The sequence below is a fragment of the Trichosurus vulpecula genome, chromosome 4 (genome assembly GCF_011100635.1).
Source record: "Trichosurus vulpecula isolate mTriVul1 chromosome 4, mTriVul1.pri, whole genome shotgun sequence".
Taxonomy (NCBI): Eukaryota; Metazoa; Chordata; class Mammalia; order Diprotodontia; family Phalangeridae; genus Trichosurus; species Trichosurus vulpecula.
The window spans coordinates 187,688,551-187,713,535 of NC_050576.1; the positions used below are offsets into that span (position 1 = coordinate 187,688,551).

A 24,985-nucleotide genomic window follows, 5' to 3' on the forward strand; every position below is an offset into this window, starting at 1 on the left:
GTTTATAACCAGTGGTAGAAGTCTTCCAGCAATTTTAAACTAGGCTAGTGTTGGCCCCTTGGCAATGATACTTTTTTTTCCCCAGATACCTGTCATTTGGAAGGTAGGCCAGCCCATTTACTTGATAATCTTGTCTTCTACCCTTCAATCACATCCCATATACTTCATCAGGATAGCTTTCCTCTAGCCCCTTAAGTCAAAACTGAACAAGGAGTGTGGGTAGGGGTAGAGTGGTACACAAAGGCATACTTGGGAAACTCAAGAATGTGACCTTAGGTGTTATCAGGGAGGAGTGGAGTTCAACCAGATAGCTCTGTGCTCCTGCCAAGGGAAGTTAATAGAATCAGGGTAGGCTGAGTTTACAGATAATTACAAACAGTTCTAAATGGAATTACTCCCAGCCTAACTTAAATTGGAAAACAAAGGCCACAAATTCTATTGCATTCTATATTCAAATGCTACTTTGACCACTTCAAGAAAACAAAAGTTTACAGTGGCTAAGGATAAACACTTGAGGAATTGAGTTGTGCTTTTTAATTTTAAACATTAATTAAATGGACACGATTTAAACTTTCCAGTCACCAGTTCAGCACTGAGTGGAGACCACAGCAGTCAGCCAGCCAGCTGCCCAGGACCAGGACCCAGAATTGTCCAGTCTCAATAGAGGCTATACAAATACAAACAGGCATGGTCAAAGTCAGCTAGGATTTTAGGGTAAACAATAGCTTTGGTCCAGGCTCCCAAATGTATAACATTACATTAACCAGATCACACTATAAATCTTGTTCTGTTGGGAGTTTAACACAAGCTATGTAACAAAGAGTAAACAAGATCTTTATAAAAGCTTAATTGCCCTTCACACATTCTAAGCTCAGTACTTCAGCACGAAGTCCCTTCTGACCCTGGCCATGAAACTGAGTCACCCTACTTTGCCTAAGGAACTTGGGCCTGGCCTTCCTTTCAGAGGGCTGTTTCAGATTTCATTTCCTTTCAGCACATCTGCAGTCCATTCAGGATGAAGCCGCAAAGGCAGCATCTCTAAGATGAAGACATGATCTGTGGGTTGAAATTTAAAAAGCACATCCAAATCCATGAAGAAAATTTAAATGTTGGGCACCTTGTCTGACCTACCCACTAATGTAGTCACAGGCATTGGTAAGATCATTTGTCAGAGACTTCCCTTTTTCAGTCTAATAAACATATACCTCTGGATCACAAACGGGAACACTAGATTGCCAGTAGCACTTAAGTAGAATATGATCCAGTCACGTTTTTAGTCTGAATGGGTATCGAGTGGAAGAGGCCAAAATGGCCATTCCTAGCATTTGTAAGTGCTGGTAACTAAATGCTAATGAATACAACCCCTCAGCCACATCACCCTTAAAAGTTATTTCTGATGGCTCTCTTCCTTTGTCACCTAGGCTCCAAAGGCTTAGTTTGTAACTACCAAGAAAGGGATTTCTGGTCTATTGTTGTGAATTCCACCCTTTTGTCTCCTCAACAAATAGCAAGTTGCCCTGGCTACAGGGGGACACAATTGCTTTGCAAAATCCTGGGATGACACCTGAAGCTCTTCTACTCTCTACTAATACTTACTTCTGCCAGTAACACTCATTTCTCTAAACCAGCTGTTCTGATGCAGCTCAATCCATAAATCCCCACAGCTCCCGCCCTACTGATATCCCAGCAACTAATTGGAGCTGAACCAAAAAAAAAGATCTTCCTCTTTCAAGAATAACAGAGATAGAATACACCAGTGACTACATTTAGTGCTCTGAACAGGTATGAGGGAACAATTAATCCTAGCCAAATGTTGTTCCAAACTTTTAAAACAAATGCCTCCAAATAATAAATTTCCTTATAAACAGTCTTATAAATTGGTACTGCCTAAACTATTTATGGGCAAGAATGCTTATTGATCAGTGGAATTTTATAATTCATCTTTCCAATGATGATGAGCAAGATAAAGTTTAATGTTAAGTAGCATTAAAGACATTAAAAATGGGACCCAGTCACAAGTTTTAAGATTTGTGAATTTACCGTGTGAGCATATAACTTACATGAAAATGAGTCAAGGCCTGTCAGAATCAAGATGACCTAGTGGCCAAGTCGTTTAAATTCTTGGCATTCTCAGTAGCTCTTGGATATGGGACAGGTGCTGATGGGTCTTTAGGATTTTAGGTTTGTTATATTCCCTGTACACCTGCTAAAAACAGTTCCTGTTAAGGGTTTCCCAGGGTATTTTTGATGCCTTCTTAGCAAGGCCAGTATGAGCTGTGCTGAGACTAATGATGATTCTCGTTTATGTAGGTTTAAAAAGTGCTTCTAGTCCCAGAAGCAGAATTCAAAGAGCTAGTTTAGGAATATCACCTGTTATCCAACTCATCCAAAATCCTCCAGGGCTCACCAAGCTGACAGGTGGACCAGCCTCTGGTCCTTTGTTATCAGGCTTCCAACAATTTGAAAGTTCTTGGCAATAGGAGGTTTAGAGTCAAGACAAAAACCAAGGATTATAAATCTAAATTTTTATTAAGACAAAAACTGACAGAGCTTGGTATGAAGTTCAAATCCAACAAGTTTACATTTTAATCAAAGTTTTCACAGAAACTTAAAAACATGCTTTTAAAAAAAAAGACTTTTTCCTTTTTTTTTTTTTTTCACAATGACATTCTAGTATAGCCCACCCTAGATGACATGGAGAACTGGTGGGTCTCATGATTCAAGACATGAATGATTTCAGGGACTGGGTAATGGCCCAGGATTTTAAAAACTCCATTTTAACCATGTTTTCTTAAAAAAGAAAAAAAAAAAGGTGAACCAATGCCCAGGGTAAAAGTTCATTCTTTTCCTGAGGCTTTCTAAATCATTCAACCCTTGTGTTGATCTGATTAAACTTGTGCTGTCAGTGTTAGAACTCCACCATGAATGGTTTCTGAGTTCCAAAAAAAACAGAGGCTCCAAGAGTTACCTACCCTAAGACTGTGGGTCCTGTTGTCCTCTACCTCCACACATCATTGGCTGGATAAATAAGCTGAGATTTAAAACAACTCAGTTGGAGGAGATGGGAGGTTGTAGGATTTTCAGTTCAATTTCAAGAGTTAGCACCTTTAACTAAACAACAGACTGGCCTTTCTGTGCATCTTTCCTCTCCCTTCAAGCCCCCCTCCCCGAGCCCAGCCTCCACTCCTGGAATTCCATCTCCAATCAGCCTGGAGTAGTTTTTGGGAGATAGCACTAAATTCAGGCAGAGTATACCTTGGCTTATAGGTTTCAGACATTCACAGCTTTGTACAGTCTCTCACAGTCCTCATTTATGTTGCCAATGACCATTTAAAAAAGTAAAGTTTCTGGACATGGAACTGGATTATTGTCAGTTCACTCCCCCCTCCCTCCCTCCCCCATTTTAACAAAAAAAAAATGACCCTACTCATTCCCTTTATCCCTTCCCCCACCCCCTCCAAATGATACACCAGTAATAGCCAAAAACTACACACATGCTACGTGGTAAAAATGCAGAGTTAACACTATTGGGAAGGCGGCCGTGGGTTGTGGAGATGCTCTTTGAAGAGCTGCAGTATCCTATCTCTTTGTTCGACCCCACACCTGCTCCATAAGGTCTGTCCTTCATGGAAGGGCCTTTGCTTCTCCTCTCAGCAAAGTGAAGAATGGGCTGCCCCAAACACTTTTCCCCTCCACTGGGACAAGTTTGCAAAGTGTACAGCACAGAACTGCCTAAAGCCCTTGGGATGCTGCTGCAGGGCACAGGAATCATACTGGCTCTTCAAAGGACATCTTCTCAAGCCCCCTCTATGGTGTCAAGACAAGCAGAACTCCTTCTACCCTCCCCACTTCAAATCCACAGTCTGAGGGACACAGAGGCTGGCACATGATGGAATTAGTTTTTGTCATCTTTCTTGTCATCATCCTCTGAAGGGTAAGAATGCCACGTCAGCCTCTCCTCATAAAAGGAGATGACCACTTGGGGGCACTTGATGTTGGCTTCCTTGGCAGGAACTAGGTCAGCTTCATCAGAATTTTTCCTGCAGAAATAAAGCAGAGCCTATCAAGACCAAGCTGGATTGGGGGGTGGGCAGTGAACATCAAACTTATTTCCACAGGGTGAGAAGCATGGTCCAAGCAGTGTTTACTGATGACTTATAGTCAGGTAAGTTGCACAATGAAAATTCTTTTTTGTTTAGCTGATCACTTTTCCCACTGCCACACCCATGTGTCTTTGCCAAGAACTAACCAAGAAGCTGGCTCTCTCCATCCTACAATGGTATGATGGGTGTGGTTCATTCTCTAAAGCAAGTTCACTCCTGAACTACAGTTCTATCAAATTCCCTGGAGAATTTAGAGCAGCCAGTCTAATGGTCACCTCTCACTTTTGATGAAAGCTGAGGTGCAGGGCCGTCTTGACTCCAAGTAAGGATGAATCCTCATCATTTTTTTTTTCAAACCTGAGTTAATGCAAGCAGACATTTTACTTTTCCCCCTAATTTTTATCACTCTGAATTTCCCTTTTGACAGTTTATCTCTGACAATAACATTACTAATTGGCACTCACTAACATGTCCACACATAACTTCTAAGGTCCTTTGGGATGCAAGATTATGGGGAATAATCAATATCTTTGGGGCATTAGTAACATCTCATGACAGAAGCGGGAATAGTACAACTGTCCATACCAGCAGCACAGGCCCCACAGATCATAGTTTAATTCAGATCTTACTAAATGCTGACAGAGAACAGACAACTGAGCTCTGGTGATAATACGAACTGACTGTTTTCTATGTAGCACTTTAGATACAGAACTTCAAATTTCTGTATCTAAAGAACTTTGCTAATGGAGGACCAAACCTGGTAATCCTACAGAAAAAGGGAATGTCCACTGACAGACTTCAGATGCCACTTAGCAGCTACCTGAGATGTTGAGAAAGCCATGATTCTCAAACTATGCTGAAAGGAACTCTGAAATACCCTAAGCTCTGTGTGCATGTGTATGTGTTTGTGTGTGTGTTTTAATTAACCTTATGTTATCTGGGCATTAAAAATCATTTTAGAGGATTTTACTACAAGGGTTCTGCCAAAGTTTGGTTTACACTAAAGGGTTCTATCACAGTGGAAAAATTGGAGAACCACAGTTCTAAAGCAAAGAAGTCAGTAGAGACCATCCAGAGGTGGGGAACCTGTGGCCTCAAGGCCACATGTGGCCCCTCTAGGTCCTTGGGTTCAGCCTTTTGACTGAGTCCAGGCTTTATTGATAAATCCTTTTATTAAGTGGCCTTGAGGCCACAGGTTCCCCACCCCTGCACAGTTACCAATTTGATAAAGTCTCAGAGGATGGGGCTTTTGAGGTGGTTCTGATTCTAGAGGACTGCAAATCACCTGCTCTAGCCACTCATTTTAAAAAATAAAGTAGATGAGATTCATTTTTTAAAAAAGGAACAAGAGATTAGACAAATAATATTAAATGAGGAAGGAGTGCAATTCTGTAGAATTTTAAACAATCTGTCAAAAGAAGTTTTACTTTATTTTAGATGCTTTGCAGAAAATTACCTACAATTTGTATATCCAATTGGTAACTTAAAAAGTAAATCCTTAAGTGAAAGCGGTTAGTGGGGGTTACTCTGTATTTGTTGATGAATCAAGGAATTGTGAGATTCCCTTTTGTACCAACTGGAAGAGTGTGGGACTAATCCAGTAAAGAGAATCACACAGCTCCATACAAATACTGAAGAATTAACAGAAGTTCTCCCCTGGGGCCAGTTCAATTTCTACTTGGAGGTGGTAGAAGAGTGTCCCATCACATTTCAAATCTTTTCCTGCATTTTTACAGCAGTGGAGCAAAGAACCACAGAATCTTAAGCACCAAGACTCCATACTCAAGTAACTGAAATTACCAGCTCTTTTTCTCTGGTACAGAACAGATATGGAGCACAGCCACCACATTCCCACCCACCCATCCAGAGGCACTAACAGACTCACCATTTCATCAGGAACATCAATTCCCCACTGGAATCTGTAGCCCCGATAATCCTTTCTGGCTCCAAACCTCGGGCAAAGCCTCGGGGCTTTTCTGACTGAAAGATCAGAAGTACAGAAAAATGTGTGGACTTTGAGTCCAGAAGTCTGCTTTGGTTCTAAAGTCTATGTTTTGAATCACTTATGCCTTCCCAATTTGAAAAGTGGCCACTTTCCTACAGGAGAAAGTTAATTTCTTACTAGCTTGTGCATGGTATGAATCCATAAGATTCTCACTCTGTCATAGGGAAATATTGCCTAAGTACCTTAACTACTTTAGAGTATTCAAACAGGAAAAAAATCTGAACCTTTAAAAAATGGCTTATAACTGAAAATATTAGTTGGGGACCTCTGTTCTATAAGATATAAACCAACTAGAGGTTGCTATCTTTCTCACATGATGATTAGGGTAAAAATATGGTCTTCTCAGCAGAGGATCCCAAAGTAGTTCTCTAAACATTAGTCTAAAAGTCAGAAGACTCAATCTTTGTTTCTTATGTTAGTGGGAAAAAAGGAGGATGAAGAGACTAGTTTACTTAAGGCTACACTTGTAAGAGTTTACTGAGTTAAGAAACGAACTTTAATGAGTTAAGTCTCAGTCCCAACTAATTTTATGGTATTCTTTAAAGAAGTATGAAATCTGGGCTAAGGATGAATTCTTTTTTCCAGTCTTACCTCCTCCTTCTTCTTTTTTGGTTTGCTCTCCTCTCCCCTGTCTTCATTATCTGAATCAGCTTTGCGTTTGCCTCCTTCTGTCTTGTCTGACTCATGGGCTGTTTTCTGTGATTGTAAAAACTCAGCAATGAGGTCAGGGCAATCCAGGTTCTCCTCTGGTTCCCAAGTGTTGTCCTCACTGAAACCAGAGCACCAAAAGTCAATTTTTCCAGCTAAACTTACTGTAATTCAATAGGGCTGCTGTCAAGTTAGCTGTTGAGTCATCATCAACTGGCCAGTACCTTATCCCACAACCACACTAACAAACTGAACCAATAAAGAAAAAAAGCTAGTGCAGATAAACTTTGTTCTTAGGGACAAAACAAAAACTCACTCTTTCAAAAATGAAGCTGATCTCACCCGCATTTTGCCTCTGATTTGGAGATACGTGGAGATGTCCTCTACCCACAAGTTCACCAACTGTTCCCCAGAGATCATGTTCTACCATTATAGTTATTTAGATACCTCTTATCTCCTCTAATAGATCCTAAGTTCCTTGAAGGCAAGACGAACTCATTTTATCCCAACAGCTCCAGCACAATGCCCTGAACATAGTAAGTACTCAATCCACAGCTTACTCAGAGAAGCCTTTCCACTTCAGGAGATACTCCACTTTGCCCTTCACCACCCGCCGGTCAAGGACTTTTTCCACCACATATTCTTCTTCCTCTTCTTCTAGCACTTCTTCCACTTTCTTCTTATTTTGCTTTTTTCCCATTGTACCCGCCAGCTTTCTGGTATAAAGGCTGACGCTGCTATAGAAACAAGAAAGGGAGGGAAAAAAGCTATCAGGACCAGAGAAGGGGATCTTTGGAATGATTTCCTGAATGGGAAGAAAATCAGAGACAGTAGTGTTCACTGTCTGTTTATAATTTTGTGCTATGTTCACTATGCCACTGAAGGACACAAGCAAAGCCAGAAAAGTTGTTCAGTGAAACAGATCCAACAAATCTCAGCAATTCTTCAGTACTCTCAGACTCAAGCTTAAGACTGCAAGATGCACACCTAAATTCAGTTGTTTTTCAGTCATGTCTGACTCTGTGACCCGATTTGGGGTTTTCTGGGCAAAGTTACTGGAGTGGCTTGCCATTTCCTTCTATAACACACCTAGACACCATACCCTAAGTCTTTAAAGGCAAAATGAGTTCAGCTTTTAGAAAAAAGAACATATCTCTTTTATCATCACATAGTGTACAAAATACTGTATCAAGAACATACTCTACCCGCCTCCCCCTGGGTCCCTTAGAAATGTTAATTATAAGAAATCTTTCCTACCCATAACCATGCTTTACGCTTTCAGTTTAAGCCATCTCTTGAGTTTACAAAAATTCAATAACTTCCTGTAGGTCATGCATATAAAAAGATTGCTAAACTGCTCCTTTCTTTTTTTTTAGCATATTTTTAAAATCCTACCTGTCCTCTCCATACAATCCATCACAACAGAATTTTCTGTGTCCCATAGCTAGGTAAATATTTGAGGTATATTATAGTGATGAAAGCAGGTATGCTCCGTTCCTCCTGCTTTAGAAAGGATTATAGATTGTTATTTTGCTTGCCACTAGATGGTGCTCCTGTGCCTATAAGCCAAACTACTGAAAAGTTTTCTGTACTCAACTAGCTAGATAAAGATAGCATCTGAGGCTTAAGGCTGAGCAGCAAAATAACGGTAGATAAGGAAGTACAAAAAGATTGTTCGATTTGGTATCAAATGACCTAGGTCATATAAGGCTTTGCTTATAACCAATGTGACTATCCTATCCTAAGTATAAGTAGCAAAAACCTACATATTGGCACAAGGAATTAGAAGCAACTAAAATTGTAGACTGCTTGTGTTATTAAGAGAACTGAACATTTAATAGAAACACCTTACTAATTTAGCATTACGAAACAACCTCTTTTAGATAAATTAGATTTTCCTAGATAATTAGAACATTAAGTCTTTTAACTCCTGACATAATGGAGATAACATACTTAAGCTTTAAAAAAAAAAAAAAAAGAGGCTTATAGATGTGGTGTGACAGTGAAAAGCGGCACAGGACCTGGGATCCAGAGGTCCTGGATTCCAAATCCTGCTTTTGAGAGAAGACGGGCAATCCACTGAACCATTCTAGAACATGGGTTTTGTTATGTAAAAAAAAAATTAGGGGGTTAAAGTTAGATGTGATCCACAAAAGTGTTCTCCGACTCTAAATCCTATGGAAATGTTTAAAATTCACTGCATCTTCATTTGCAACATTATTTTAAAGACTGTGGACCAGGGACACAGGAGATTCTGAACATGAATGTGAGTTATAATTTACCATGCAGCTCACATGTACAGGTTAGTTATACATTACTCTGAGGAATTATGATTTGTTTTATCATGACTCTATATAACAAATGCTTCGCCTTCAAAACTGCTGAACTGGCTGTGCATTCAGCATAGTAACCCCCACCCCATACAGCGAAGTCCTCTGAGATGACCAAAATAGGACTTGGCTTATTGACATTTTCATAAAATGTTTCTGCCCCACCCCATTAGTTGTATGACTATCTTTGGTAAGCACTGCTGTCATGACTTTCAGTGTTTCCATGTCTTCTAATCTCTGCTGCTCTCTTCCATCCATGTCTGTCTCCCATGCCTTTCAATGCTTGAAAATTTGGTTTATGACCTCTCATCACTTAACTGAAATGCCTCTTCAAAATTACCAATGATCTCCTGACAAATCTAATGGCTTTTTCACAAATCTTGTTCTTCTTGCACCATCTAAAACATTTAATACTATTGACCTCTTCCAGATTTCCTGATACTACTCTCTCCTGGTTCCCTTCCTACTACCTGACTGTTTCTGCCTCCTTTGCTGCATCCATTCCATGTTTACTAACAGAGACGGTACATCACCATGGGCCCTCTTGTACTTTCTCACTCACTGACCTCATCAGTTCCTATGGGCTTAATACCATCTTTATGCAGGTAACTCCTAGATTTTCATATCCAGCTCAAGTCTTGTTTTGTACCATCAGCTGCCTAGTGAACACTTCATACTGAACAGCCAGGAGGCATCTCAAATGCAACATGTCCAAAACAGAATTTTTTATCTCCCCTTCCCCCTTTCCCTATTATTGGCAAGGGCACCACTATCCTTCTGGCCACCCAGGCTCTCAACCTAGGTGTTATTCTTGACTCTTTTTTCCTCCCCCCTCAGTCAGCTGCAATCTTATCATTTATACCTTTACAACACCCATCTATTTCTCTCCTCCCACATAGCCACCACCTTTGTTCAGGCCCTCATCACCTCTTACTTGGACTATTCCAATACCCTTTTAATTGATCTCTTTGCCACAAATCTCTCTACTCCAAGTCATCCTTCACACAGGCACCAAAGTGATTTTCCCAAAGTACAAGTCTAACTATGTGACCACTCCAAATTTTTAATAAATTCCAGGGACTTCCTATTGCCTAAGGATAGAATATCAACCAACCAGTCAACAGGAATTAAAAATCTGCTATGTACTAGGCATTGTGCTAGCTGGAGATAGAACAAAGGAGTCAACCTCTCATCTGAAGGTGCTTACATTTTAATGGGGAAGATAACATATATTAGCATACAAAGAATAAAATACATGATAGGAAGAGCATTTGAAGTTAGGGAAAATCAAGAAATGCTATATGCAGAAGTGAGTACTTGAGCTCCATCCTGAAGAGAGATTTTTTGAAGCAGAAGCAAAGAGGGGGTTCATGCAAAGTCATGGAGATAGAGTGCCAAGTGTGAGGAATGGAAAAAAAAAAAAGACCAATTTGACCACAGAATAAGGAAAGGGAAGTAATGTACAATGAGGCCAGGTTGTGAGGGGTTTTGAAAAGCCTAACAGCTTGTACAGGGCATAAAGCCTAAAGCCACACTAAGTCTTTTTCACTGTGCTAGTAGTCTGGAGGATGGCCTTACAGTTGGGAAGAGACTTGAGGGATGGGAACTAATTAGGAGGCCATTGCAATAATTTAGGTTAGAGATGATAAGGGCCTTTTAATAAGGACTGAGCTGTGAGTAGAGGAAAAATAGGAGCTTTGTTATGGAAATAAGAATGGCAAGGCTTGGCAATTGATTGGATATGTGGGGTGTGAGAACCAAATTCAGTTCATAGTGATTTTAAGATTGATCACTAGACTCTTGTCAATGTGCCCTATTTTGTGAGATGTATTTTTGTAAAAGCTTTTTTGTTCATATGATTTTGAGAATGTGCTAACCACGGAATGTTCTAGGAAACAAGGGTACAAACCTCAAATTCCCTGTCCCCAAATGTTCCAATCTCAACTTCTCTGTTTAATTTCTCTTTTTTAACCACAAGAATTCTATCAATCACTAGCCAATCAATCAAATGAAGGAGCACTCATGTCACTCAGGATTATGTCATTTGATTTGTTCCTCTTTATTCACTACAAGAATGGTGTGTAAACCACCAAATGTTGTCATATCTACCTAGGAGGCCTTGGACCCAATTTATTAGCAATTGCTAGCCTTGCTAATAAACTGATATGCTTGCAAACTTTAATCTTGGTCCTTCAGATTTCTATCACAACAGTTGGTGAGACAGCCAGGAGGCTGAGAGGGACCATGGCAACCCAGACAGCCTCTTCAAGCAATTTTCTATGTAGGACGTTCCAGTTTGATTCTTCACCGAGCGTCTTCCTTCATGGAGGTCTGCCCCTTGACTTCAATCTCAAGTTTTTCACAGCAAGTTAAGTCCCTTGGTCCCTTAAAGACAGTTGGCAACTGTTGTAGGCAGGAGGTTGTAATCTATTCTTTCTCTAAAAAGAGGTATCTATCTATAGGAATTTGTCTCATCTATATATGGCATCCAGGGAATCCTTTATATAGCTAAGAGACTCAATTTTTGGCACTCTTTCCATAGGAAGGGGAAACTTTCCTGTTACAAAAAAAGAATTCCTTAGGGGAAACCCTCTTATAAGTAGGAGACAGGATGTGATCCAATAATAGTAGACTAAAATGAACCTCCTGTGCTCCCTAGAGTTCACCCTGGGATGACAAAAATGAAATTTGGTCTAAAACTGCTAAAAATTCAGCTGACAAATTATTTTGAACCCAATCTGGCACTTTTGATTATTGCTTCTTTTTTTGGGGGGGGGGGGGCAGGGCAATTGGGGTTAAATGACTTGCCCAAGGTCACACAGCTAGTACATGTGTCAAGTGTCTGAGGCCGCATTTGAACTCAGGTGCTCCTGACTCCTGGGCCAGTGCTCTACTCACTGTGCCACCTATCTGCCCCATTGATTATTGCTTCTTAAAGAAACTAAGATTGGCTATTTAACAGCCTCACCCAAATTAAATGAACCATTGAAACAGAAACTAAATTTGTGACTGAAATATTTTTCTCCAATAAAATTTCCAAATTTTATAAATTTTGAAATAGTGAATGCTTCAAGAAAAAAACTGAAAAAGTTTTAGTTCAAAGAAGCAAGGTGACAGGAAATGAACTGAAGTTCCCAACTGAATGAGAAGAAATAAAAAGAACTAAAAAAAGTTATCAGTGAAGTTCCAAAGTAAAATGAGAGAAACTTGTTAAAATCAGAAAGCAAATTAAAAAGTTAAGTAAAATTTACTTTAAAATAATGTTTGAATCTGCCTAAGCAATTAAGTCCTGTAAATGATAAATTTATTGGTAAACTAAAAACAAAGTCACCTAAAGAAATCGGAATAAGCTATACATGTGTAAACCTTTAAGAACCCCAAAGACAAATATCCTGCAATTAACTGGTTTCATGTAATAAAAGCTTGCATTAAATTGTAAAGAAGTTCAGGAAAGATCAGCTTTATAAATGATATTGTATGTGAATAAAGAAATAAAGGAAAAATTAGAATATGGTTCAGAAAAGAAAGCAATCTACTTTATTATAAAATAAGTTTAGTGATCAAAGTTCTAACATTCAATCCTTCAGAGCAGCTCAATGAGGATTAATAGAAATTCATTAGGAAAAACTTGCATATATCAAAATGTTTTTTGAAAGTAAAAGAATTTGTATAGTATTAATAGTGCAGGGCAGTTATACATTTAACTGTTTTAATTAGAACAAATGTGATATTCTCAACTTACGTGGTTAAGTATTTCTAAATGAGTTAATTTTGTAAAATAAAAGATGTCCTCCACTAGGCACTATTTTTCAGTAGCTTGATACCTTTCTAAATCCAAACTGTATACTGGCCCTGTTCTCTTTAACCTCCCTAAAATTACAATGAAAGGCCATGAGGAAAGGTGGAGTTAAATTTAAAAAACAGAGGAACTGATATAAAGAAAAGTTGTGCTAAGAGAAAGCAGTGGTAAAATGGGGATTTAAATATTTCCATTAGTGATTTTTTAAAAAATCTAGATTTAATTGTCAGAATTTTGTCCTAAAATTGAATTATAATTGTGGCAAATCAGAATATGCTATTTGAGATAGTAATTTACTAGAAAGTGCATGAATTAAGCAAATCTGAGTCAAAACCAGCCTCAAAAATTTATTAGTTAGGGCAGAGCCAAGATGGCAGCTGGAAAGCAGGGACTTGCATGAGCTCCCCTGCAGGTCTCTCCAAACACGTATAAAAAATGGCTCTGAACAAATTCTAGAGCTGCAGAAACCACAGAATAGCAGGGGAAAGCAAGGCTCCAGCGGGTCTATCACACGGAGCTGGGAGCAGAGCAGAGCCCAGCATGAGCGGTGCACCAGGACCAACCAGATGAGCGCCCTGAATCTGTAAGCTGTGGCAGTTACCAGACTTCTCAACCCACAAATGCCAAAGATAACAGAGAAGGTTAGTGGGAAAAGCTGCTGAGACAGAGTGGAAGGAGTTTGTTGTCAGCCCCCACCCCCCTCACCCTGGGGCTGCAGAGGTGGTGCAGCTTTGAGGCTGCTTCCAGAGCTACAGCTGCAGTTGCTTCCGGGCCTAGGCCCACCTGGTGGGAGGAATTAAGCAGTAGATTAGAGCAGGAGTTCGAAGTCTGCTTTGCCCTGCCTGGATCCCGGCTGCAATCCTGGTTGGCAGTTCTTGGGGGAGGAGCACTGGTGTGGCAGAGACTGCTGTGTAGAAGTAGCTCTGAAAACAGCAGCGCAGCCCCTAAAGCTTGGGACAAAGTACTCTCTACTCTATAAGCAGTTGTACCCCAACAAAAAGCTCAAGGGTCAAGTAGTTAGCTGGGAACATGAACAGGCAGCAAAAATGGACTCAGATTCAGACTCAGACTTTGGAATATTTTTTTGGTGACAAAGAAGACCAAAACATACAGCCAGAAGAAGTCAACAAAGTCAAACAGCCTACATCAAAAGCCTCCAAGAAAAATATGAATTGGTCTCAGATCATGGAAAAGCCAAAAAGGATTTGAAAAAGCAAGTTAGAGAAGTAGAGGAAAAATTGGGAAGAGAAATGAGTGATGCGAGAAAACCATGAAAAACAAGTCAATGACTTGCTAAAGGAGACCCCAAAAAATACTGAAGAAAATAACACCTTAAAAATAGACTAACTCAAATAGCAAAAAAGAGCTCCAAAAAGCCAATGAGGAGAAGAATGCCTTGAAAGGCAGAATTAGCCAAATGGAAAAGGAGGCCCAAAAGACCACTGAAGAAAATGCTACCTTAAAAATTAGACTGGAACAAGTGGAAGCTAGTGAATTTATGAGAAATCAGGATATTATAAAACAGAAACAAAGGAATGAAAAAATGGAAGATAATGTGAAATATCTCATTGGAAAAACCACTGACCTGGAAAATAGATCCAGGAGAGATAATTTAAAAATTATTGGACTACCTGAAAGCCATGATCAAAAAAAGAGCCTAGATATCATCTTTCAAGAAATTATCAAGGAAAATTGCCCCGATATTCTAGAACCAGAGGGTAAAATAGAAACTGTAAGAATCCACCAATCACCTCCTCAAACAGATCCCCAAAAGAAATCTCCTAGGAATATTGTCACCTAATTCCAGAGCTCCCAGATCAAGGAGAAAATACTGCAAGCAGCCAGAAAGAAACAATTCGAGTATTGCTTGCTGTCTTTAAGCCCCAACAAGTTAACTAATGACACCCTCCAAAAGATGCTGTCCTTGTGCAATTTTGGGAGAGATTTTATCTCCCCTGCTAGGGGGAACAGCTAGTCTGGTAGGTCTGATCCTCTAGCAAAAACTGTAAGAGATAGAGTAGGGGTGGTGTCTCATAAACAATTAACATTCCTTAATTGTCAGAGGGGCATTAGTAACCTCACCTAAATGCCAGCCCACTTTTCTTAGTATAGCCAACTAATGTTCCATGACTACCGAGACCCTTCTTGTATGTCAATAAAGGGGGTTCCCCCTTCTCATCAGGGTCACTGGCCTTATTGAGGTAGCCATTTTGACCCATTTTCTTAACAATTATATGTGTCATTGTTAAACTGAATTTGCTCAGAGTACAGGCCTCAGTTTAACTTTATTGAACTTAAAAGATGGAGTCTTGAATGCTATCAGCATAAACTGTCAAAATGTAATAAAAAAAGACTTTCTATATAGGATAATTTGAAATGCATTTGACTAAATTAATGTTACCTGACAAATAATAAGTTGTGTTGTTTAAATTTGGCAAGTCATTGCTGGTTTAAAAAAGATTTTTTTCTCTTCCATTTTTCATTCAACATAGTTCCTGCTACAAGCAGGCTTAATACTTTTTTTTTAAATTGCAGATTTTGCTCAATCCTACTTAAACAGTGCCTTGAAATACAGTACGCAATAAGAATAGTATTGATTGAAAATGTTTCTAGAAAAGCAATTTCTTCCTTAAATTAATTATGATTCCCTTTTAAATCTGAATGTTAAGATTATAAATTGGACTGTCCAAACAATGTGATAACAAAAAATATCTGAAGAGGTATGTTTTGTGCTAAGATGGATAAATAAAAACTTACTGTTAGATGAAAAGTATTAAGATATGAGGTTCTTTAGGGATTTGTTTTGTGAAGTTTGGATTCAAAGGCCACACTTGAGGACCTAGGCAGCCATATGTGGCCGCAGGTTCCCCACCCCTGAACTAGGACCTTTCCCAGTCAAAGTACGGAAATAAGTTTGCATCTAAAAATTATTTGGTTGTTAGTTATGCAAATTATGAAATTGTATGTGTTAATAAGTGGTATATGTTATTAGACCTTAAATTCAAAGATTTTAATCTTGCCCTATGGGTGGTAAATAGGCAATAACAGACTGAAGACTTACTAAAGACAGAATTTTCTGGGGGGTTTTGCACCAACTATTCACTGTATGTGAAAACTAGTATTCACTATCTATGTGTGAAACTCCAGAATAATGAAAGAATGTTTACCATACATACTGAAATATGAGAGAAGGAACAGTAATCTAAATAATAACTCTAAAACTGTAATTAGTAAAATTTTGTCATGAGGTAAAATCTTGTGGAATTTATAATTGGATATTTTTCTAAGTTTTGATTTCAGGTATGATTATCTGAACTATCAAGAAGCCAATAATCCACCATTCAAAGGGGAATGCCAGTGACGCCCAAAGAAAGTACAGTCTGAGAACTGCCACAGGTGGATGTCTATACCTGGGACAGTGAAAGGGATGACCCTGTACAAGCAAAGGTAGGATCCTCTTGGACTCAATTTCCCATAGTGCTATTTACTTTCAGAATAGGAAATTTCCCCACCTGGCTACAATACCCTACGAATAATGTGGAATTTTGATATATGACTCATGTATGAAATCAAACAGTGCTAAGGGAGTATTTCCCATATTATGGCTTATGCCCTTGAGGGGGCAGTTATACAACCATATACAACCCTCTTCTTCCTCTCATTGCAAATTTCTATAATCAGGGCAACTGACTGAATTTGTTTGATTCACTGCTTGAAATATTTGTCATATAGTCAAAAGATTTTCTAGAAGGCAGAACACATCAACAGAATAAGAAAATAGCTGGTTTTGAACGGGACATGATTAAGAAGTAACTTATTAGTATTATTTCTAAAGTCTTATAATACATATAAATCAGTGCTTAAACAAGCAAATACTTTAAGATTAAGAGCTCCAAGTGATCTTGCGGAAATCTGTGATAATATCCTCCTAAGGGGGGAATTAGAAAAAGGAGAATCAGAAAGAATAAGAAAAAAGTAAAGTTGTCTTCAAATTTGTCCACATCAGATATAGGGTTTAGGTTAATATAGTAACAGACAGTAATGGTAATTAGGGTGGGACTTTTTTTGTTTTCCCTTTTGGAGCACTGAAGTAATCAAGTGCCTTTGATAAGTCTGGCCTTTGTTTCTTTGATTGAATCAAGAGCCTCTGACCTGCTTAAGAAACAAGAAGGCCTAAGAAAGCCTAGTTCACATAGGTTTGAGTCCCATGGTTGTGACGCCCTTTGACCCTGAACATGGTATATAAACTCAGAGGTCAGCATTTTGTTTGGGGCTTTCATTCACTGGAATAGTGTCCTGTGACTTTTTTCCCCACTTTTATTATTTATTTAATATTTTAGTTTTCAACATTGATTTCCACAAGATTTTGAGTCACAAATTTTCTCCCTACTTCTACCCTCTTCCCACTCCAAGATGGCATATATTCTGATTCCACCTTTCCCCAGTCAGCTTTCCCTTCTGTTACCCCACTCCTGCCCCCCCGCCCCATCCCCTATATATCTTATTTCTCCGTTGCATGCAAAAACTTTTTTCTTTAGAGTATCTAATTTTAAGATTTTGAGTTCCAAATTCTCTCCCCTCTTCCCTACCCACCCACCCTCCCTAAGAAGGCAAGTAATTCAACATAGGCCACACATGTATCATTATGTAAAACACTTCCATAATACTCATGTTATGAAAGACTAACTACGTCCTTCCTATCCTGTCCCCCTTCACTCAATTTTCTCCCTTGACCTGGTCCCTTTCCAGAAGTGCTTGCTTTTGATTACCTCCTCCCCCTATCTGCCCTCCCTTCTATCATCCCCCCTTTTTTATCCCCTTCCCCCCCTACTTTCCTGTAGGGTAAGATACCCAATTGAGTATGTATGTTATTCCCTCCTTAAGTCAAATCCAATGAGAGCAAGATTCACTCATTCCCTTTCACCTGCCCCCTCTTCACTTCCAATAGAACTGCTTTTTCTTGCCACTTTTATGTGAAAAAATTTACCCCATTCTATCTATCCCTTTCTCCTTCTCCTAACATATTCCTCTCTCACCCTTTAATTTTATTTTTTAGATATCATCCCTTCATATTCAACTCACCCTGTGCCCTCTGTCTATATATGTGTATATTCCCTTCAACCATCCTAATACTGAGAAAGGTCTCATGAATTATATACATCATCTTTCCATGTAGGAATGTAAACAAAACAGTTCAACTTTAGTAGGTCTCTTATGATTCCTCTTTCTTGTTTACCTTTTCATGCTTCTCTTGATTCTTGTGTTTGAAAGTCAAATTTTCTATTCAGCTCTGGTCTTTTCATTGAGAAAGCTCAAAAGACCTCTATTTTATTGAACGTCAATATTTTGCCTTGGAGCATTATACTCAGTTTTGTTGGGTAGGTGACTCTTGGTTTTAATCCTAGCTCCTTTAACCTCAAGAATATCATATTCCAAGCCCTAAAATTTATGGCCCTAAGGCCTGCTCCAGGCCAACTCCCAATCTGGTCTGTCCTGGAGCGGCCCATGCTGGGCTGCGCTCTGCTCTGTTCCCAGCTCTGTGTAGACCCACTTCCCTCTGCTATTTCGTGGGTTCCGCAGCTCTAGAATTTTACAGGTGTTTGGAGGGATTTGGGGGAGAGCTTAAGCAAGCCCCTGCTTTCCAGCTGCCATATTGGCTCCATCCCCCATGTCCTGTGATTTGACCAGACGAGACTCTGGGTAGCCACTAGGACTCCCCCGCCCCCAGCTTTGAAAACCCAGATGTTAGTGCCTTTCTCTCTCTAGTAACTATGTAATTCTTTGGTCAGACAGCTAGAGGCCTGTCTGGTGATAACTGAGTCTGTTTGGCTCTGTTTATATTGTCTCTGTTTGTATTTGCTTTGAAGTTCAGGGTGCTGGCTTTTCCCCCTGAACTAAGTGAATGGTATATGTATGTTTGATTAAACTGATATTGTAACCCCTTGAAGTTGCTTTCCTTAGAAAAGCAGATCAAAGAACCCATGCTAGCAGCCCTCCCATGTGCTGGTGTTGGCCTCCCCCCGAGCGGCTGCTAGCAACATTGTTGTTAAACAGCAAAATGATCATATAAACTTGGTTAAATCAAATCAAGGTTACGATCAAATTTAAATTGTATTGAGTTTTGTTACAGTAAGATTTTAGTTGAATTCTCTAGAAATCCCAGCAACTGCACCAGAGAAGTGGATCTGCTAGGATCCTCTTCAGAGCTGCCCTGAGAGTGAAACCTATTCCAGATGCCCCAGGTAGTTATGTGGAACAGGTCTCATTCTCATGAAGAAGTAGCCTCCATGCACTTCTCCAATGTGAACGCCCAAACCTGGTATATGTGGGCCTCAAGATACACGAGCTGATTGAACGGATGTTGGGAGTGGGTTTAATATAGATGATTGTTATTGTGTTGCTTCAGTGTTTTTTGTTTGTTTCATGATGTTTATTGTTTGCTGAATTTATTGACAAGCATAATCAAATGGATTCTTACTGTTCTATGATGACAATTTGTGATATCCATAGCTGCTGTGTGATTGTTTCTGATTATAAGACCACTGGGACAAATTTTTGACCAATCTGGTCCTTATTCCTCCTTAAATAAATAAGATGGATACTAAGGAAGATGACTCCATTGATTCAAGTTGTTTTAATGAACTCCCTTTGGTACCTTAATGCAGTATTTCTGCTTCTGTAATTACGATTTCACTACTAGAAGAACGTTGGGCTTGGGAAAGCCCCTAAAGCGGAAAATTGATTATTATTCTATATCAACTGATGTATTGACTGTACCACTAAAGTCTCTTCTAATTTGATTCCATAGAAACTTACGAGGTTCAGGATGGTGATCATGAATATGCGATTCTAGTTACATTAATTTACCTCATGGATAAGTGATCCATGTGGAACAGGTTCCTCAAGGATCAAAGGGCGGAACTGTGTGAAAACCAAATTCAATTCATAGTGATTTTAAGATCGATCACTAGATTCCTGTCAATGTTCCCTATTTTGTGAGATGTATTTTTGTAAAAGCTTTGTTCATATAATTCTGAAAATGTGCTAACCACAGAATCTTCCAGAAAACAAGGGTACAAACCCCAATTCCCTGTTCCCAAATGTTCCAAACTTAACTTCTCAGTTTAACTTCTTTTCTAACCACAAGAAGTGAATCAATCACTAGCCAATCAATCAGAATGAAGGAACACTTACAACACAGGAGTATGTCATCTGATTTGTTCTTTATTGACTGTAAGAATAGTGTGTAAACCACCAAATGGTGCCATATCTACTGAGGAAGTCTTGGACCCAATTTATTGGCAATTGTTAGCTTTGCTAAAAAAAAAAAAACTGACATACTTGGAAATTTTAACCTTTGCCCCTCAGATTTCTATTGGGACAGAAGTGAGGATGAGAAAAGAGTCAAGCATAATGCCAAGCTGGAAGAATGGCTGTCCTTTTGACAGAAATAAGAGATGTTTAGAAAAGAGGTGAGTTTTAGGACTAATAAGCTCAGTTCTGGATATGTTAAGTTAGAGATGCTCCAGGAAAACCCAGCCTGAAATGTACAATAGACATTTGATAAATGTCTTTCAAGGGAGAGAATGGGGGCAGTTATAGAGTTCTATGAGTTATCTGCATAGAGATGACAACGGGGTTACCAAAAGTGTATATGGAGAGAAGAAAAGGGGGCAAAGGAGACTGAGGAATAGTTAGATAAGTAGGAAAAGAATAAAGAAAACCCAGAGAGAAGTATTCAGGAGGAGGTTAACACTGGCAAATTCAGCACTGAGGTCAAGAAGAATGAGCAGAGAGAAAAAGCCATCAGATTGGCCAATTAAGAGATCTTAAACTACTTGGAAAGAGCTGTTTCAGTTGAGCAATGAAGTCAGAAGCCAGAAGGCAAAAGAGCCAAGGAAGTGGAGGCAAGGAGTGAAGACAGCTTTTTCTAGGAGCATGGGTGAAAAATGGTAAGGCAGATATAGGACCAGAGCTCCAAGGTGTGGGAGGGTCCTAGTGAAGGTTCAAGAGCAGGGGAAACAAGCATGTTTGAAGGCAGTAGGGAAGGAGGCAAAATAGAAAGATACTGAAGATTTGACAAGTGTGTTATATGTAGAAGATATATCAGATTCCATGCTATCTTGGGGGGAGGGGGCGGGAGGGAAGAAAAACTGGAACTCAAAATTATGTAGAACCAAGTGTTGTAAACTAAAAGTAAAAAATCTCAAAAAAAAAAAAAGATACTGAAGATTAGAAAGAAGGGATGATGGAATATCAACACTTAAATTGGCTTTTAAAGCTCTTCATAAACTAGCCCTCTTCCAAACTTGTTCCACGTTGTTACACTCCTCTTACATACTCCATATGGCCTGGCAATAATGGCTTTCTTGCTACTGCTCATATAGGACATGTCATGTCCAGTTTCAGTGCCTTTGTACTTGGCTCTTCCCCATGCCTGAAAAGCTTACACTCCTCACTTCAACCTCATGGAATCCCTGGTCCTCCTTCAAGTTCAAGTGTGACCTTCTACATGAAACCTTTCTTGATTTCTAACCCCGCTCAGGTGCCAGGGCCCTTCCTCTCCAAAATGGTTCTGTATTTATTTTTTAAAATCCATTTATATTCATGTAGTACCCCTCTCTATAAGAATTAGAATAAGCTCCTTGAGGGCCAGTGATCTTTGTCTTTGCATCCCCAATGTCTGTTGGCACATAGTAGGTGCTTCAATACCTGCTTTTGGATTGACTTCTTTCAGCTTTCATGTTAAATGGCCTTTTACAGACAATCACAGTCAATGCACTTGGTTCCTTCTGATTTGGGAAGTCTCCAACCCACCAAAGATGCACATTTATGAGGTTCTTACTATATGTCAACAATTGTTAAGTGCTGGGGATACAAAGACAAAATGCATTCTACATTCCAGCCAAACTGTTTTTGCTGTTTCATACACATGACACTCCACCCCCACCCCCATTTACTCCATCCTGACTTTCACCTCTTCATATCCCTAGTTTCCCTGCAAAAGTTTAGCTCAAATGCCACCTCTACCTGAAGCCTTTAGTGATCTCCCCAGATTCCTTATACCACCTCTTCCCAACAACTACCTCATTTATTTTGTTTACACTTATTATGCATTTACTTATATGTCTGCATGTTATGGTCCCCTGCCTTTCCTAGAAGGTACCCCAAGGATATTTTATCTTTGTTTTCCCAGTGCCTAGCACAGTGTTTGGCACATAGAAGATGCCTAATAAAATGCTTGTTAATTAAGAAAGCAATCCCAGTACATAACAAATACTCACTATCTGGCTCTTTTCAGTTATTTCCATTGTTCCTGATTGCCTTTGCCACTGTGCCTCCCTCCCCACCATGTCTGAGTGGGGTTGAACATTATTCAAAATTACAGAATCATAGAGTGTCAAACCTAGAAGGGGTCTTGGAGCCTATCTAGTCAAACCCAACCCTTTCCCCCCAACAGGTAGAAACTGAAGCTTAGGATGTAAAAGTCTCTCAACTGGCAGAGCTAGGCCTGGGTACTTGAGGTTGCTAGAAGGCTGCTAATCAGATAAGAAGGTTAAAAGAAATGAAATTTTGACTAACTTTGGGGAAAAAGGAGGTCCCATATGTACAAGCTTTGGTCCCTGCTGCTTTTTTTTTCACATGCAGCTACATGGGGCCCTAAGTCTCATATGAGATTTTGATAACAGAGAAGATGAAGGGAAATTGCCTAAAATCATCACTAACATAGCTAGAAAGACCATAAAGTGATTACCTTTATTGTCAAATTGGTATTCTATAAAGTAAATAAAGCTAGTACTAGTGAACCCCTGGCACAGTAGGAAGAACATTTGTCTGGGAATCTGGATATCTGAATTTTAGTTCTAGTTCTGTTACTGTGTAGCCATGGAGAAGTCAGAAGTTCTCTTTGGCCCTTAGTTTCTTTATTTGTTTAAAAAAAAAAAAAGGGAGGGGGGTGTTTGACTAGGTCAGAGTTTCTTAATTGCTGGTCTAGGGGTTAGCACTGTGCCTGGTACACAGTAGATGCTTAATAAATGCTTGTTGACTGATCTAGAACATTCTTACCAGTTCACAAAATTACTAGCAAGCCTCACTTCTTAAAGCACCTCCCCCACTGCTGAGTTAAGGAGGGTAGAAGACTGCCTATAGAGAATTTAATCTTTTACCAATCCGTTGTACAGTTTGGGTTGGGAAACACTGGACTAGATGATCTCTAAGGCTCCTTCCACTCTATGACACTGCATCTGTATCCAATTAGAAGGTTTTAAATTACAAGAGGAGAACTAGGAGTCAGAACGAGCAGATTTTTTTTTAAGCTGGTCGTACATCTTCAGGTGCTCTCAACGTTTCGATCTTGCATAAACCAAACAGAAGCAAAAAATGCATGTCTCTCCTTCCTCTAACTTTGTCACAAAATATCTTTCTTCCACATAACACCCAGTAGGCGATTCAAATTTTGAAATATGTGATGAAGTATTCTTAAAATTTTAAAGTCACTTCACATTTTATCGATTATTATCCAGATAAACACTATAAGACCTATAACATAGGCTCTTTCTTTTCTTCCTTGTGTGTGAGGTAGTGAGAGAATCAAGTGTGAAGGCTTCACGGGGTATATGTATATATATGTATTTATATCTAAAATGTTTGAGAATCAATATTTAGAGAAAAGGGAAATGGGATAAATTTGAGTCTGTGGGAATCTGATTATTTAGCCTTTAGGAATGCCTTTCTCCCCCTCCTTTAGATTTATAGATGTCACCTTAGCTGTGAATGGAATACAAGATTGTGAAAGCTTCCCTATGAATAACTCAGGTAAGGCAATATTCAAATAGAGATAGTACAAATTTAGTTAGGATGTGAACCTCACCAGGCCTAAGTATCGTTTTCCTGTAAATCATATGATTTTGGGGAAACCAGATGATATTCCCCTCTCCCCCCTCCCCTAGCCTACTTACAAACAGTCATCTTAGCATTAAAGTTTCCCTATAAGGTAATTCTGTAGTTTCTGTGCTTGTATTGGGTAAAAACTTATTCCTGGTTAGATTGTGAGGCCACTTGTCTCCACAAATGTGGACAGGGGTCCAGCCTCTGGGGTGGGATTTCTTATAATTGTTTGTACAAGGGTATATATCTCCCTGCTTGCCTTCTTCCCCTCACCTCTCTTCACTGCTATCTCCGCCCTGGTAGTGAGAGATGCCCAATTCTTGAGACTTGATCAAACAAAGCTTCTGGTTTTTTTCTGCCTTGAGAAACCGAGACACCTCTGTTTTTTTTTTAACTTGAGTCAGTGGTCTTTTGACCCACATACCTGGCTCTTAAGATAATTTAAAATAATTTCAGAATTTAAAAAAAAACTATCTTCATTAGTTAGATTCACTAGCAAATAGGTTTTTAAATAAAAAGGTCTAAATATGAGTTTATCACTGAATATACAGAATAACAATCAAATACATGAGGAAATGTATGAGAAGCTACCAAAGTTGGCTGAAGAAAATAGTTACACAAGACTATGCTTGCCCAAGTTATCAAAGTATTGATGGTTAGGACCTAGGACATGTTTCCAGGATTTGTTTTGACCCCAAGCCAGGAGCAGTCATAAGTCACGGAACCATTATGCCATATTATACATCTTTACCTGCCTAGTAATGTAATGGATGTCCTTGCAGCAACTTTCTAAACATTTGGGAAGTGATAAGCCCCTCGGTGAGCCACCGAGATGTGCTGAATCTTCTATTTGAAACTGAGTAATACACTTCTGAAAATCAGAACTCAGGTCCATTGGCAATCTGATCTAATCTCTTTTCCTTTTGATTTCTCATTGTGTATTTAGTGGAATTGCCTGCTGAACAACATTTTGAATTCAACAAAGTCAATATTTGACAACAGAGAAACAGAGCCTATAGGGACTACAGAGACTTAACAAACAGCTTTTGGGTACCGTGTAAGGATATCTACTCCCTCTGCTACCTGGTCTTGGGAATCAGAAGGTACCTGCTTCATCTGATATACAAGTAGAGAGGGTGAGTTACCAGTAATTCAAAAATAGTGATAATTCTCCTACAACTATTCATCCTAGTCATCCACCTAATTTAAGGCC

General features: G+C 39.3%; 1 protein-coding gene and 1 long non-coding RNA gene across 5 annotated transcripts in view; one reads left to right on the forward strand and one right to left on the reverse strand.

The window, feature by feature from the left end:
- Positions 1–2,510: 2,510 nt before the first annotated feature.
- The window catches only part of CBX1 (chromobox 1), a 44,070-nt gene continuing 21,595 nt past the window's right edge, over positions 2,511–24,985 (reverse strand). For both annotated transcript variants that reach the window (XM_036755257.1, XM_036755258.1), the window contains exons 2-5: positions 7,317–7,493; positions 6,700–6,877; positions 5,989–6,083; positions 2,511–4,040 (exon numbers count right to left, since the gene is read on the reverse strand). In XM_036755257.1, the coding sequence (XP_036611152.1) occupies positions 3,896–4,040; positions 5,989–6,083; positions 6,700–6,877; positions 7,317–7,456 (558 nt within the window). In that variant the 5' untranslated portion in view covers positions 7,457–7,493 and the 3' untranslated portion in view covers positions 2,511–3,895. The remainder of the gene's footprint in view (positions 4,041–5,988; positions 6,084–6,699; positions 6,878–7,316; positions 7,494–24,985) is intronic.
- Positions 11,244–24,901, forward strand: LOC118846561. Of its 3 annotated transcripts, XR_005010200.1 has the most exons (4): positions 11,244–11,415; positions 16,174–16,332; positions 20,254–20,357; positions 24,719–24,901. It is a non-coding gene; the product is annotated as an uncharacterized LOC118846561 (long non-coding RNA). The 3 variants fall into 3 exon arrangements; XR_005010199.1 differs by lacking the exon at positions 11,244–11,415 and having other exon boundaries at positions 15,728–16,332; XR_005010201.1 differs by lacking the exons at positions 11,244–11,415; positions 24,719–24,901 and adding an exon at positions 23,633–23,669 and having other exon boundaries at positions 15,728–16,332.